This window comes from Crassostrea angulata, chromosome 3, assembly GCF_025612915.1.
Source record: "Crassostrea angulata isolate pt1a10 chromosome 3, ASM2561291v2, whole genome shotgun sequence".
NCBI lineage: Eukaryota > Metazoa > Mollusca > Bivalvia > Ostreida > Ostreidae > Magallana > Magallana angulata.
In genome coordinates, this window is record NC_069113.1 from 30,855,003 (window position 1) to 30,871,790 (window position 16,788).

At 32.4% G+C, this 16,788-nt stretch overlaps 1 protein-coding gene across 1 annotated transcript in view; it reads right to left on the reverse strand.

Moving 5' to 3' along the window:
• The window catches only part of LOC128178078 (uncharacterized), a 154,536-nt gene that overhangs the window by 59,284 nt on the left and 78,464 nt on the right, over positions 1–16,788 (reverse strand). The window contains exons 49-86 of the mRNA XM_052845075.1: positions 15,794–15,836; positions 15,520–15,680; positions 15,186–15,368; positions 14,833–15,042; positions 12,857–12,899; positions 12,578–12,741; positions 12,194–12,367; positions 11,815–12,070; positions 11,572–11,729; positions 11,320–11,484; positions 10,884–11,105; positions 10,707–10,746; positions 10,441–10,592; positions 10,131–10,319; positions 9,787–10,008; positions 9,523–9,565; positions 8,672–8,829; positions 7,922–8,095; positions 7,565–7,774; positions 7,374–7,416; positions 6,517–6,686; positions 6,239–6,415; positions 5,889–6,107; positions 5,720–5,762; positions 5,333–5,493; positions 4,964–5,140; positions 4,586–4,841; positions 4,216–4,385; positions 3,937–4,083; positions 3,340–3,589; positions 3,055–3,221; positions 2,606–2,770; positions 2,264–2,516; positions 1,583–1,749; positions 1,144–1,314; positions 626–890; positions 344–507; positions 13–192 (exon numbers count right to left, since the gene is read on the reverse strand). Of these exons, the coding sequence (XP_052701035.1) occupies positions 13–192; positions 344–507; positions 626–890; positions 1,144–1,314; positions 1,583–1,749; positions 2,264–2,516; positions 2,606–2,770; positions 3,055–3,221; positions 3,340–3,589; positions 3,937–4,083; positions 4,216–4,385; positions 4,586–4,841; positions 4,964–5,140; positions 5,333–5,493; positions 5,720–5,762; positions 5,889–6,107; positions 6,239–6,415; positions 6,517–6,686; positions 7,374–7,416; positions 7,565–7,774; positions 7,922–8,095; positions 8,672–8,829; positions 9,523–9,565; positions 9,787–10,008; positions 10,131–10,319; positions 10,441–10,592; positions 10,707–10,746; positions 10,884–11,105; positions 11,320–11,484; positions 11,572–11,729; positions 11,815–12,070; positions 12,194–12,367; positions 12,578–12,741; positions 12,857–12,899; positions 14,833–15,042; positions 15,186–15,368; positions 15,520–15,680; positions 15,794–15,836 (6,312 nt within the window). The remainder of the gene's footprint in view (positions 1–12; positions 193–343; positions 508–625; positions 891–1,143; positions 1,315–1,582; positions 1,750–2,263; positions 2,517–2,605; positions 2,771–3,054; positions 3,222–3,339; positions 3,590–3,936; positions 4,084–4,215; positions 4,386–4,585; positions 4,842–4,963; positions 5,141–5,332; positions 5,494–5,719; positions 5,763–5,888; positions 6,108–6,238; positions 6,416–6,516; positions 6,687–7,373; positions 7,417–7,564; positions 7,775–7,921; positions 8,096–8,671; positions 8,830–9,522; positions 9,566–9,786; positions 10,009–10,130; positions 10,320–10,440; positions 10,593–10,706; positions 10,747–10,883; positions 11,106–11,319; positions 11,485–11,571; positions 11,730–11,814; positions 12,071–12,193; positions 12,368–12,577; positions 12,742–12,856; positions 12,900–14,832; positions 15,043–15,185; positions 15,369–15,519; positions 15,681–15,793; positions 15,837–16,788) is intronic.

Here is a 16,788-nt window from a genome sequence, read left to right on the forward strand (position 1 = left end):
TATCACACAAACCCGAGTTCCATCCATTAAAAGAGTTCCTGTAGATTCCCTTGTCTTTGTCACAGGACGGCACCTTTATGTATTTAGATATACCTAATGCTTCCAAAAGTTTAGGTAAATACAGACCATTTAATGATTCAGATGTTGGTATAGTTATGTTGTTGGCATTCAACCAAGATGCAAAAGAGAAACCTTGAAGATGAAGTCAAACATATACATGAACTTAGAAAGAGCAAATTCAGGTGACATGTCTTCCTTTGTGTTGGTATTTTAATAGTTATGTTATTTCATATTACAATTCATCAGCAATGTAAGTTTATACACCAATGCAAATTACAAATACCTGGGTTTGAGAATCCTGTGTACCATGCACACACTGGTTTAGTGACGAGATAATTCTGTAGTATTTTGTTTCTTATCTCACAGGATGGAGAGTCGCTGAAGCATACGGTCAGCGTAACATCCAACAGGTATTGCCTTTGTCCATTCAAATCTTTTATGAGATATCTATACCATAAAAATGTTATACATTAAATAAATAACATTAATAACTTTACTTTTATCATCAGACTCTAAAAGAAAGGAATCATTGTTTATCATCAAAAGCAAGCTTTTAATACATTACTCAATAGAGAAAACTTGGTCTATGCTGAATTTCTGAGGAACTCCGAATTTGAAATTGATAAGAGACAGTTCAAACTTGAACTTTTCAATCTCCACGTTCAAGGAAAGAGCACACGCATCCACACTGATTCGGTAGTTCAAAGTTCTCCCAACAATTGCCATGTCTGTACAACACTGGATGTCAGTACAAGATGAAGACACTCGACAGTTGGTGTTATTGGCCAGAGTAGTCAAAAATGGAGATATATTCTCTGTACAGCTGGTGTCTATATTTATCAAGGAAATACCTTTAAATAATTTTTTTTAGTTCTTGCATGTACAAAGAATTGAATACAAAATTTAGATACTAATTTTAGACTGTGCAAAAAATATTGGATACAGTATGCAGAGAACATCTTAAATATAAAAGTAAATTCTGTAATAACCTTACTTTTCTGATGTAAGACATGCTGTCTTGGAGAGTAGCTTTACCTGTTTGTTTCACTCATAAAAATAAATTTTAAAAGCCAATCTTCATACCAATTTCAAATCCTGATGACGTTGCCGAATAGTCACTTCTATTACAGGGTATACTGAGGAAGAATCCTTTCACTCCAAGAGTCTCTAGTAACTGTTCTGAGAATAGTGCTGGTAAAGTACTAACTGAAGCTGAAATTCCTTTATTCTTGAGGAAGCTTGTGAAGTCAAATCCTATAACAAACAAGTTGATAAAGTTTGACAAAGTTATCAAAATTATGGGTAGAGTATAAAAAACAAAAAACATAAATTTTCAGAAGAATAAAAACCAAAGTGTTTGTTTTATCTTAAGTAAGTGCTGATATTGAAGACTTAAAGAGTTATTAATATTATGGGTTGAGTATAAAAAATAAAAAAAAAATAGATTTTCAGAAGAATGATAACCAAATTATTTGTTTTATCTTAAATTAGTGCTGATATTGAAGACTTAAAATTGACCAACCAGGTATGGCAAAAGACTGGTTTTTAAAATCACAATCCAAAGTAGGAATTCTGGTATTTATCATGATGGGAAAATTCAGCATGCAGTCTCCATTAGTTTCAAAACAGGCACTAAAGTTGACACTTAACAGGTAAGCCTTCTCTGATGTGATATATTCAACTTTATATCTGCAGGTTAATTCGAGGAAAGTTTGTATTAGGCATCATATATTTCAACAACTCAACAACTTAATAAGCTGAAAACTAGATATCATGTATCTGCCTGGGTTGTTATTTTTTGCAATAATGTACTTTTTGCTTCTTTCATGATAATTTCATATCGCAAATACCAAGTATAAAATATACAAAAATTGTATCTGTATTATTTGTTATTTGAGAGATACTTTTTAAATCGCAAAATAACTGACACAAATTAAAACAAATGCATCAGAAGATGAAAACCATGACAATAACGACGACAGACAATAAACACATTTTGATCTGAAAAGCTCTTTTGAGCTTTGGCTCAGGTGAGCTAAAAAGTAAATCTTTTCCATTTTTGCAAAGTTTGCCACATGTGAAATAAAAGATAGATATATGGTATGCACTTCATACTCATAAGATGAAGATATAGGCTAAATAATCATTACTGAGAGAGTTGTCAAGTTTCAGCTTATTTCACATGCAAGCTAGATGTACTTACTCTACAGTGAAGACATTCTGTATCGACTGTCGTTGCCATTTGGAAAACTCAAATTCTGTGAGAAGGAACTCTATTTCTAATTTCTCTAATTTGATAAAGACTTTCCCTCTGCACCTGTCTACATTAGCTTCAGTTTGGACAGATGTTTTCAGCAAGTGGAGATCTGTGCAGCATTTCACAGAGGAGCAGGTACTAGATAGTTTACAAGATGTGTGAGCTGGTAGGGCTGGAACTGTGATACTTTCCTTGCACTCTAAATTGAAACACAAACATGTAGGATCTTTCTTTTCTTTAAGTGTGTCTATCCAACAGTGTTAATTTAAAAAAAAGCAACTTTCTAACCTTTGACATTCCAGTTCTGAATTCCTGAAGAAAGATCTTCTCTTTCACACATAGGGTCATTAAGATAACTGGATAGCTTTAGTTCTGACTTTAAAAGGTCAATTGCCCACTGCTGTAGAACTGGGCCATCAATTTTATCCTTCATCCAATTACTCAGAGAGAAACCTTTCATCAATTAAGCAGGGAAAATTGTAAGCTTTACTTATAAGTCACAAAGTACATTTTATTTCATATAAATGCATAGTTATTCACAATAGAAAGTGAAAGAGGTACATTGGTATATACCGGTAAAGCCAATGACTTTCAATCTTTTACCATTACATACATGTGTTACATTTAAGTTTTAAAATTCAGAGAATTTAAAACTATCTAAGATAACTTTTTTTCTTTTTAAAGTTGTTTTATAAATCCAGAAATATTTTGATAAGTTCTTCGCAAGTAGACAATACCTGGAATTGGAAGTTGTCCCAATTGTAGCTGACAGAGGGGTTTAGGTAATCTTAGTCCAGTCACAGCTGCAATATCTTGTTCACAATTTTGTCCTTTTGTATAACACAATTTAATTCTCAGATCAAGAACAAATTCACCACTCAGTTCCAACTCATCTATCATGTACCTAAAATATTATTTGTTGAAAGTTTATATTACATAAAACACCTTACTTTCATTTAAAGATAATGTAACTAATCAGCATTTTAAAAAATAGTCCTATGCGAGAATGTAATGCAACTCACTCTAATTCCAGCACTCCAAACAGTTTTGCAACTTCCTTTGTTCCCATTGTATAATCAAAGAGTGACATAGTAAAGGTAAATTTTTCCAGGGTAATAAGTATCTTTTCATCACAGGGATTGATTTCTATGGAGAATTGGTATGATGTTCCAGATATATGGTCCTGTAAACAACAGGTGATCCCCGTGCAGTTTGAGCTTATGTGACAATTCAAATTTTTGCTTACAGGGCTTGGTGGAGACACTGCACAATCTGTAATAGAAATAATCAAATTCATTTAAAAAATTAAACTAGCTTTTATTAAAAAAAAAAGAAAATTTCAAAATAAATTTCATATATTAAACAGAATGATATACAGTAACCAAACATTGTTATAGCATAATAGGTTCAACACTCCTCTGTTCAGATACTGAATATACAAATTTAAATATTTCAAAATTAAATCTAAATCATAAGTGAAATTAATGCAACAGAACAGTCACATAAATCACCTTAACAACAATTCTATAATGAATTTTACTCTGTGAGATTAACCTTCCTAAACAGAGGGTCAATGGACCTTTAAACATAATGGTAATGTATTAAACTATCATGCCAACCTAAATTGTTCTTTGTAGGTGCTGATCTTGAACAACCTACACCAACATAATCTTCTATGCCAATCTCCCTCCAAAGGAACTTGGTCTCTTCTGGGGTCAGAGTAGAGCCAAAGTTATTGAGAGCTTGCCAAGATGTCAGGTTAAAACCTAATAAATGCAAACAAACAAAAAGGTACTGGTGGATACTGGTTAATTTATCACAAATGACATGATAATTTTGTTACCAGCTCATTTATCATAAACAGGAGTATTTGTTAAAAGGAACAGATATAAATTTACTTGGATTAATGAAATCAAGCTTCATGCTGCATGGTTTCTTTGGAAGTAGAGTGTTTCGGAAAATTGCAATTGTGTACACACAGGCCGTTGGGTCTGATGATTCCAAACATACGCTCAAGTTCATGTTTAACAAATATTTTCTTTTTATAACCAAATTCTGGATGTTAAAACTGCAAATAAAAAAATCAGATATTTTTCAAAATCTGGTCATTTCATATCACTAGTTATCATATTTTTGTAAACTTTTACCTGGTATGATGAAAAAATAAAACTTGTTCACAATATAAATGGTTTTCTAACAAACACAAAAAAGCATTTCATATTACAAAAAAAGCATTATTCTTTGAGTTGAAGGCAAACATAATCTTACTCTATTCTAATAGCTCCCTGCAATGTAAAATGATCTGTTGTTCCAAAGTCATAGTCCATCAAAGTTAGATTGTACTGCATATTTTCTATATTGAGACTCATGATTGCTTCACAAGGATCCAGCAAGACTTGAATGTTGATAGTCCGTCTGCCCAAAAATCCGATTTCTGCACAACAGTCTATTCCTGTACACGACTTGGGTAACTGACAGACGACGGAACTAGGCAGGGGTAAGGGAGTCAATGCATCTAGACACTCTGTGGTAAATTCAAGGTGTTAAAAAATTAGTTCAAAATGTTTTAATTAAATTTTCAAAATGAAGGTAATGTTTCAAGGAAATATTTTGAATGAGTTGGAAAATGAAAGCATTGCCACAAACCACTTTTCCATCCATTGGTATTAGGATTGTACAATGTACTTCGTATGTCACACTGATCAGCTGTTTTAAGGAAATCCTGCATTCCCAATACTGAGTATAAAGCGGAGGCATCTGCTGTTGAGAGCACTGATCCAATGCTTAAACCTCTGTCCAACAACCAGGAGTTTCCAGAGAAATCTGGGAGCAGATAAAATAATTAAAACATTTATTTGGTGAAAAAGAATCGTCAATATAATTGTATAATTATATTGATAATTTTTGTTACGAATGTTATAAATTCTTTAATTTAAAATAAAAAAAAACATCAGAGAATGAAAAATTTCGAACTTTAGAGGAATTCACGACATAAAATGATGAATATAAATATACCATTTGGAAAGCCAGTACCCCATTCACACAAAGACTTGGGGAGTTTGAAGTTTGTAAGCAATTCAAGAGAATCTAAGATACATGGCCCAACTCCATAACAGATCCCAAGGCTAGCAGAAATTTTATAGGCTTTTTCTGCAGGAATTTCATCGATTTTAAACCTAAACACAAATTAAAAATTAATCATAAATGATTATAAAAAAAACCAAGTCTATGTATTAGATATAATACCTACCTTAACAAATTGATCATATAATTGATAACAAAAAACTTCATAATTCAATTTTATTACTAACAAAATCACAAAGTTTGTCACTATGAAATTGTTTGTCAAACAAAGACACTGATATGTTTAATGATCAATTATAATATTTAATATATACTTACTCAAATTGGATTACACTCATCAAGTATCGTTTTTCAGTGACTCCTGTTAACATGAAATCACTCATTATTAACATGAACAGTTTGACAATTGCATAGTCATCTTTAATTAGGAATATTCCCATTTTCTATATGCTGAATTTACAATCTTGAAACAAATAAGGGGAATTACCAAAGGAATAGTCATGAAGTTTTATTTGAATTTTCAGTTGTTCTACTTGGAAAGTCATGATATGGTTGCAGTCATCAAGTTCTACTCCTACAGTGAAATGTCTCCTTAATACTTTGTTTTCCTCGATACAGCAGGTAATTCCCGTACAGAAAGAGGGAACATTGCATCTGACAAAGGACGACAAGACAGGTAGAGTTGTGTTCAAATCCTTTTTACAATCTACAAAAAAAGGTAAAAGAAAAGAAAAATACAACAGAACAATTGTACATTCAGATGTATGAATGTATAAATAGTATGTGTCAAATTTGTAAGACAATTTTAACTTAAGGTACTGTAATCTGTAAACATACCATTTTTCCATCCCATACTGTTGGCTGGGCTAAATGTCTCTGATGTAAAAGAACAGGGATTGGTACTGAGATAAGAACTAATGCCAAGTTCATTCAACAGTGTGTTTTTGTTGACAAGGGAAAGAACTGACTCTGGATTAATTCCTTGATTATTGTACCAGGTATTCAAATCAAAATCTGGAAAAATGAATAAAAATAATAATGGTATATTTTGTATGGTAATAAACATGGTACCATTAAGATATGCTCGACAGTCTTGCATCGTGAAATAGTCTTACTTGGTGTGGAGAATCCAGCAGTCCAGTCACAGATTGATTTTGGCAGCAATGAGTTTTTGAATATATCAATGTTGACCAAACACTTAGAATCATCTGATGCTTCAAAACAAGCTTTCAAGGTCATAGAAACCTTGAATTGCCTCTCTACTGCCAAATCTTCAATTATGTAACTATAAAAAGATATTCTTATATTGAGTACTTTACATAAAGTGTATTTTGTTGTTCCTGTGCTAGAGAAATTTCAAAATTAAAGTCTATACAAAAGTTGTATGTATAAGCAGATCATTATCTTAATTTCAATAAACCAAGTCCTTTGATTCTCAACAAATATTTTTAATTAGGATGAAAAAATCAACATGAAAAAAGCAACTCATTACAATTTTTGTTTAATTTACACAATAACTGTTCTCACCACAGTGTAAACAGAAGGTATTTCCCCCACATCTCTTGATCTTTTTTTACAGCATGTGGTCAAGTTTATTAAATAAGACCATTGATAACATGAAAGTTGCCAAAATACCTACCATGATGTGCATGAAACATTATGTACACCTGATTGATTTGATACACATACTGTATATATAGGGTTTTCCCCATCCTATTTTACACTTGCAAAAGGTTTCGCCACTTTCGCCAAAGAAGGTGAAAGGGGAAAAAATAAAATGGGGGAGAATATTTCCATGAATATAGTAAATATGAATAATAAATAGCGTAATTGTAAAGAGTAGAGTGATGAAAATATTACACACGAAGAAACAAAAAAAAATTATATATCACAACCAGGACATGGCCTAAACTACTATCACAATTATTTCACATACTGTTTTGGTATAAAGCTCAACAACGAAATTACTCACTCGATTCGTATCACGCTGTTCAAATAGAATGAATTTTTTGTTCCTGAAAGAAAAGAAATTGTTTAGTACAATACAACATGGTAATTCTAAAGAATAAAACCCTTTAAAATTAAAATTAAAATCTGTACAAAAAACAAACACTTTATAAAATAAAACATGAGGTAGAAACGTAATCCAATGCAAACAAATACCAAAGGTCACATCCTTGAGGCTTAGATTAAATGACAGCTTCTCAATACCAACATCCAACCAATAATTGCAAGCATCCAGTGTGAGGTAAGCTTCAAATGATGTTTTCATGAATCTGATATCCACACAACAGCTTACTGAGGTACACGTGTCCTTTACCAAGCATGTGACTGAATCAGAGATTGGTGCCATTTCAACTTCCATCTGACAGTCTACAATAGAAACTAAGCCAATTACATTTTTTATTGCAAAAAGATAAACATCAATAATCTTATCAATTGTCACTTAATTCATATCTTGTAATCAGTAATGTTAACATAAAATTAACTTTACAAAATGAAGAAAAAGTATCTCTTCACCTTTCTTCCATCCATTATCAGAGGGGCTGTAGACTGGTCCAGATCGTTGACAAGGGACCTCCTGCTTGTACTTTGCAATACCCAATTGTTCAAGTAATTTTGCAGCATTCAGTTTGGAGAGTTGGGATCCGATAGCAGCACCAACACTGTTGTACCAATTTGTCAGGGAGAAATCTGATTGGAAAATTATAGTGCTCATTTCTGTACTCTAGATTTAAGTACATTATTTATAAAAACCTAATGATTTAGCATAAATAGAAATCATAATAAAGAATAAAGCAAACAACTTATGTGCCCTGTAGACGTTAAAAAAACCCCGAAATTCACATCTTTCATAATAGCAATTTTTAAATTTCCGATTTAAACAGAAAAATTAAATTTACATAAATCATCATACCTAATCATACAGTCACCTAGTATTTAGAATACAAACATTTACCGTAACGGTTATAATTTTCATTTAATGCTTCAATTATCTTTGCCGTTAATCATAAGTCATATTTAAATATAGAGTGAATTCGAATGTTGCAGAAACAACAAATTATGAAAAACAAATACAGTTAACATAACCTACTATATCAGATTATGTATTTTTGCTACAATGCTTTACCTTTAGGTTGAATGAAGCAACAAAAAATCATTCAATTGTTCAAGTAAATTCCTCAGGTTTTCTCCATAACTTAGTTAAATATTGTTATTCTTTTATCATTTTAAACTAATAGATTGTAAAAAACTATCGTGCCATCCAACCTGGTATAGTAAAGTTAAGGTTCCAGTTACATCCCGGCTTAGGTAATATATGTTTATCAAATAATGTTGACTCATAGAGACAAATGTTATCTTCCAAGCAGATCTTGATCTTTGCTGTTAATTCCAGGTTACTTCTATCAACATCATCTATCTTATATCTAAATAATAAAAACATAGTGTTAAAAGCAAGATGCCAATGGGTCACATCACTTACCTTAGCAAAACGTAAGGTTTGTATCCTTTTCTGAATTTAGGAAATATAGTATTTGGAAATTTCTTGACAAACTATTTAGAATCTACACATGTTTTGAACAAATTAAATATATACTATTTCAGAATGTTTTTATATTACTTTCTTAACATATTTGAGCATTGTAAGTTCTTTTAAAAGACAATTTTTAAAATATTTTTGTTCTTTTAATATTTTTCTATGTTGTTCTTTTCATTCTTCCAGGGATACCTTTTTTGATCTGGAGGCCACTGCTTGAATAATTTCCACCCATTTTTGACCCATTTTATAGACTTACAAGTAGGGTCAAATGATCAATAGATAAGAATTTACTCTATACAAGGAAGCTTAGTATTGGTATCGCTGGAACAGGGTTCTAGAAATAATTTTAAAAAAATCCTTTTTCACAATTCTCCGTGTTTGGTGGTACCCTTCATTTTATCAATTTAGAGTTCTTTTTACTGGTTCTAGAGAGGAAGTTAACCAGTTTACAGATAGATTAACAAACAATGGTACAGATGGACCAATAGCGATAAAAAAAAGCTCACAAAAAGTTTTGGTTCAAGTGAACTTAAAAATCTAAAATATTTCGATTGAGAGCACCGGGTTGTCCTTTACTTACTGTATCTGGATAATATCCATTAGGCTGAATTCGTCTTTAACACCTGTCACATAAATATTTACTGTATGCAATATCTGTATCTAAAGTGTACATTTTCATATATGAAAAAAATAATTCAATTAAATTTCAATAGTCATTTAAGTACTTAAATACAGAGGTTCTCATGCACTTTCCATTCTATTTCAAGATGCTCGTTAGTCCTTTTAAAATCTCATTATGAAAACTAAGTATATGTACTAGTTATTGGACAAATTATATCCATACCATACTGATAGGAGAACAGTGTTCTTTCGTAGACAAGAGTTTCTACTCCTACTCTTAGTGTCTGCATACAGAAGTCCAGATCAAGGAAGAAGTAAATTGTCTGTTGTAGAGGGTCATGTAAATCCAGACAGCACTCGACACCCGTACAATGACTCATGAGGTGACAACTGATTGGTAGGACGTCCGATATTTCTGTCATGTTACCAACATCCAGGGGACAATCTGCAAAAACAGTTTACATTCCAATGCTTTTCAAATGCATTCTGAATTTATGTTAATATTTATCATAAGCTACCTTCCTTTATTCAAACAACAAAGCTTTATTCTCATTACAATTCACTGACCTATTCTCCATCTATTTTGGTTTAGGGTCTGTGGATAATACTCTGCTGATTTCCTGTTACACTGCTGTTCCTTTGGCAGGAGGAAGTTGGTTATTCCTAGTTTTTCTTTTAACATGGAGAGATAAGTGTTGGATAAAAGAGAACCAGGAGTCAGGGACATGTTGCTGTACCACCCAGAGAGAGAAAATCCTGTACAATACAGTACAAAAACAGAAAAATGTACACAAAACAGTTACGTTAGGTTTGCTGATAGTTTATTTAATTGACTCAGTGGTTATCATTTTGAAAATAGATATCAATAAAAACACACCAGAATAATTGAATGACCAGTCACATCCAATCTTTGGCAAATACAAGTTTTTGGCAATGTCATAAGAAATCAAGCAAGGCTTTCCATGTTCCAGACAAACCTCTACTTTCATGTTAACGAGGTATTTGACTTCAAGCTCTTCAATTGTGTATCTGTTAATAACATCAAATGAAAGCATGAGTTTTTAAGATACTAACAGATTACAAGTAGCAATGTGCTTTGGATGCAGAACTAAATAGTTTTGCTCAGGAATGAAATAATCTTACTCTATTCTAACTACATCTTTCATCCAGAAACTGTTTGTTGCTCCTACAGAAAAAATATTATATGTATTACTATATATCATTGTGTAACAATAAAAAAAATTCAACATAGAAAAGATAATGATTATAAATTTGATGATCACACAAATAATATTTGGCAATATGGATTTTAAGGATAACTACCATATGAGTAATTCAGAAGACTGATCCTGGTCCTATACTCTTCAATCCCTAATTCCAAAGTTTTGTAGCAAGGGTCTAAGTCAATAAAGGCTTCAAAGTTTCTTCCAATACTTGACACAGCAAGACAGCAACGAATTTCTGTACATTTTGAAGAGATTGAGCACAGAATGGGCAATGCCAACAAACTTGTTTTCTGATAGGTGGAAGACTTGGAACAATCTACAATGGTTATTAAGTATAAATAAATAAAACTCCAAGCGAAACTGATCTATATTTCATTTAATTATAAATAATCAACTAAATAATAAGGTAATATTGCAATTACATGTACATGTGGTATAGACATTTGTATAAAATGGTATAAAATAGTATACATCTAAAATCAATTTAAACAACTACAGGCCTTTATTCTTTTTCCCAAGTTAAGCCATACCATCATTCCATCCTTGTATGGTGCTATTTCCATTCTGGATACTACACTGAATTTTCTTCAGGTAACCAGCAATGCCAAGGTACTCCATCAACTGGTCTGTGGCAAATGTTGTCAACTTGTCAGAGGTCAAACCCATTGAACTTTTCCAGCCATCAAGTGAAAAATCTGTAAGTTGAAAAGGAAATTTCACTTCTGCAGGTGATACATAAAAAAGAAATTTTATTTAAAAAATCATTTCCATATAATATTAACTTGTAAAGCTTGCTGTAAAGTCACAAATGTTCTTAGGAAGCCGTTGTTGATGGAATACAGGAATATCAAGCAGACACTGAGATTCTGAATCAAAGCAGACACTGAACTTCAGATCTATTAAATATTGATTCTCTGCTGTAAGATCCCATATCTTAAATCTGCAAAAAAGAGGATGCACATAAAAGATTTTAATAAAATATCCTAGCAAGGATAACATATGCAAAAGGTTAAGTGTTTACATACTTCATTCTGACAACATTGACCAATCTGACATCCTTTTCAATTCCAAACTCAAACTCTTTCAAGTAAATTTGAAACTGGAATTTATCGATTCCAAACTTCATTTGTAGATTGCAAGGGTCTATGTCAAGGTATACATGGAAATTGTGATGAATTGGAGCTGCTTCTATGCAACAGTCAACTCCTGTGCATGATCCTGCTATTGCACATCTCATACTGGATGGAAGTGAAGGTAAGAATCCAATGCCTTTGGGACAAGCTTCAATAAAAAAAAACAATACAAAAAGAGTCCTTTACCACATGAAATATTAATAACTACTGTATTTTTTTAAACCAAGAAATATTTTTCACTCTGCAAAAATATCATATAAACTGTTCATACTGTCTTTGATTCCATTGATGTTCGGGTTGTACTTCTGGTTTGAGAGAGAACATGGAGGATTGTTTAGATACTGTGGCAATCCTAGAGACTCTTTGAGTTCATCTAGCACCAGTCCTTTTATCTGATCGAATGCTGTCAATGCGTTTTCCTTCATGAAATTTCCCAGAGTAAACTCTAAAAATATGATTTAAATGAAACATGTATTTTTAAGATGAGATGTATTAAGTACCAACCATCAAAATTTTTCCGGTATGACATGCCTTTATACATGATATGCATATTGAATTTCATATATTCTTAGAAACACGTCACAATACCAAATTTCAGTTTGCTGAAGAGTACATTTCATATGAAATTTGTTTTTGATAAAAACTCTATATTTACCAGGGTTCATGAAACCATTGCCCCAACGACATATTTGCTTGGAAAGTTTGGCTTGATCAAGAATGTTGACATTGATCAGACAATCCCCTCCATCCTCAAGGCAAACAGCAAGGTCTACTGTCACTACATACACACCCTCACCAACATAGTCCCATATTGTGTATCTAAATACAATTTTTTTAAACTAATTATGAGAATGTCTTAGGTAGCTTAGAATGTTTGAAGATGAATATAAAACAGAGTCTGAAAAACAATTACTGTAAATGATAATATAGTTACCCGAATTTGATAACTCCTCTGATAACTATTTCTTTTCTCACCCCTGAAATTCAATTTTAAAAATGTTAAATAATTTCACGAGAAAGACATATCTGTACTTATTTAACATACTTGACCATTCACCATCCATGTGTGTATATATATATATATAGAAAACTTAAATGAATAAAAACACAAAGTCCGAGTAAAACATAAGCGCTTTCATTTTCATCTTCAGATGTTTTACAACTAACCAAGGTAACGCCGTTATTGTGACGTCATAATAACGTTAGCAAAGTCTCTGGTGTTGACGTCACAATTTTGGCGTATTTTTAAGCATATAACACATATCAATGAAATAAAAACAATGTAATTTAACACAAACATTGAAATGGTACACGGATGTTATAATAAACTGTTCAATTTAGGTTTATATATTCTTATAAAATGTTTTTCTTTTTCTCGTCTTTCAGAAGTATTACACTCGCACATTTTATAAAAAGGGAAAACAGTAAAAGATTTCTTTCCACATACGTCCAGATGTTCACTGAGTTTTATTTTACGATATTCCGGTGAATTAATATGTTGTTTGTGTATCCGGATTCGTTCCCGTAATGCATTTCCTGTTTCACCAATATAAAGTTCTCCACAACTAGAACATGTGATAACATAAATTAAATTTCTGGTTTGGCATGACATGTTATTGTTGATAGTGAACTCTTTTCCACTAAAGTTAAATTTTTGTCCTGTTTTGATATATGGGCAGGTACCACACCGCGGATCTTGGCATTTGGTTACTTTGTAATCTGTTTTTTCTGTGAAATTTGACTTGGTGAGAATTCTTCTTAGATTCTTTGGTTGTCTTTTACTGTTAATAAACTTCTGTTTTTCAAATATTTTAGAAAAGGTTTCATCCGTCTTCAAGACAGAGGTTACATCAACTGAAGCAGTTCCTGATGAAACGAAATTATCCAGAAAAAATTATCGATGACGCCATTGAGAAATGTAAAAAATTAGATAGAAAAGATTTACTTAATCCCATTCAACGGAACAAAACTCAATGCATAATCCCATTAGTAACAACATATAACCCAAGAAATCCAAACGTTACAAGTACAGTCAAACATCTTAACGAAGTCTTGAAGACGGATGAAACCTTTTCTAAAATATTTGAAAAACAGAAGTTTATTAACAGTAAAAGACAACCAAAGAATCTAAGAAGAATTCTCACCAAGTCAAATTTCACAGAAAAAACAGATTACAAAGTAACCAAATGCCAAGATCCGCGGTGTGGTACCTGCCCATATATCAAAACAGGACAAAAATTTAACTTTAGTGGAAAAGAGTTCACTATCAACAATAACATGTCATGCCAAACCAGAAATTTAATTTATGTTATCACATGTTCTAGTTGTGGAGAACTTTATATTGGTGAAACAGGAAATGCATTACGGGAACGAATCCGGATACACAAACAACATATTAATTCACCGGAATATCGTAAAATAAAACTCAGTGAACATCTGGACGTATGTGGAAAGAAATCTTTTACTGTTTTCCCTTTTTATAAAATGTGCGAGTGTAATACTTCTGAAAGACGAGAAAAAGAAAAACATTTTATAAGAATATATAAACCTAAATTGAACAGTTTATTATAACATCCGTGTACCATTTCAATGTTTGTGTTAAATTACATTGTTTTTATTTCATTGATATGTGTTATATGCTTAAAAATACGCCAAAATTGTGACGTCAACACCAGAGACTTTGCTAACGTTATTATGACGTCACAATAACGGCGTTACCTTGGTTAGTTGTAAAACATCTGAAGATGAAAATGAAAGCGCTTATGTTTTACTCGGACTTTGTGTTTTTATTCATTTAAGTTTTCTATATCTTATCCGACCACTGTGAATTTTTTCTGGATTTACCTATATATATATATATATATATATATATATATATATATATATATATATATATATATATATATTTACCAAACTCAAACATCTGTAGGGAAAGGGTTTCTGTTAGTTTCTCAATCCCGAATGTGATCTTCTGGTTACAGAAATCTATGTCTAGCACTACTTCAAAGGTCCTGCCTAGTTTTCCCACTTCTACACAACAGCTGACAGCTGTACATGACTCTTTGATGTTGCAGGCTGTCGTTCCTCTAATTTTAAACAATGACAGCTTTGTTGGGCACTCTACAAAGTGCATAAAAATTCATTATCATTGTAAAATGATTTTACCATTATCATTTGATTCCTGGTGTTTAACATCAACTGCATCACAAAATATTAGAGAACAAATCAAGTAAAACCGTAACCTTAGAAAACATAAAACGAACCTGATGACCATCCATTTTCTTGAAGCTGGTTAATGCTGTATGGTGGTTCTGATCGGGAACAAGACTTCTCTTTTATGAAGGAATCAATACCAAGAAGCTTAAACAAGGAATCAGACAAAGCTGTGGAGAGGCTTCCTTCTAGTGACAGTCCTTGCTCACTCATCCAGTTAGAAAGAGAAAATCCTAGTCAAAATAATACCCACACTTAATAGTAATACCTCAGAAATTGCAATTATTATTAAAAAAAACATTAGCAAGCACAAAATATATGCAACTCTGCCACATGCAATCAAAGCTTTGATGTATGTGTACATTTTGATAGCCAACACATTACCTTTAGATGAAAAATCCATTTTGAGGTCACAATTCAGAATAGGAATGAGAACTTCTTTGAATATTGGGACATCAAGCTCACATTTATTAGGCTCCAAACATACAGAAATGCCAAGATCAAGAACATACTTCCGGGAGACCTCTAATTGGCTTGCCTTGAATCTAATTTATCAAATATATCAAGAAGTAATAATCTTATGCATTATTAAAAACAAAAAGAAGCAACATTAAAATGTTCATCATGTCATGTCATGTGCAATACATTTTGTACTTACTTGATGAATATTATATTTACAATGTCTGTTTTGACTTCTTTGCCTGCAAAGAATTTGAAAAATTGAGGAACTGATACAATGATGATACAATAATTGAGAGCGCACTGCAAATGCCTGAAAACTCACAGTCATGTATAAACAAGAGGCCCATGGGCCACATCGCTCACCTGAGGAACAATGGGTATGATAAAATCAGCTTAATGAAGTCATAATACAAACAATCTGGACAATGTACAATAATACATGTAGATCCTGTAAAAATAAAATCCATTTTCCCCCCTGGATATTCTTATGTTTATGATTATTAGTCCCTTTTCTAACAGGATGATTTTATAGTCATATCACATGTTGAGTATTGCAGTCCTCAAAAAGATCCTTTACAATTGTTTATATATGGGATATTAAGCTACATCAAACTCTGAACCTTCTTGTGAGGCCGAAGAATTGTCCTGGAGCCAAAGTCTTAACAATTATAAAGAATCATCTGGCTGATTAGTTTCTGAGAAGAAGATTTTTAAAGATTTACTCTATATATTCCTTTGTAAAACTTTAACATCCCCCCCCCAATGTGGCCTCACCCTACCCCAAGGGATCATGATTTTCACAACTTTGAATCTACACTACCTGAGGATACTTCAACACAAGTTTCAGCTTTCCTGGCTGTTTAGTTTCTGAGAAGAAGATTTTTACAGATTTACTCTATATATTCCTATGTACAACTTCGACCCCCCATTGTGCCTCACCCTACCCCGAGGGATCATGAATTTCACAACTTTGAATCTACACTGCCTGAGGATGCTTCCACAAGAGTTTCAGCTTTCCTGGCTGATTAGTTTCTGAGAAGAAGATTTTCAAAGATTTACTCTATATATTCCTATGTAAAACTTCGACCCCCTATTGTGGCCCCACCCTACCCCTGGGGGTCATGAGTTTCACAACTTTGAATCTACACTACCTGAGGATGCTTCCACACAAGTTTCAGCTTTCCTGGCTGA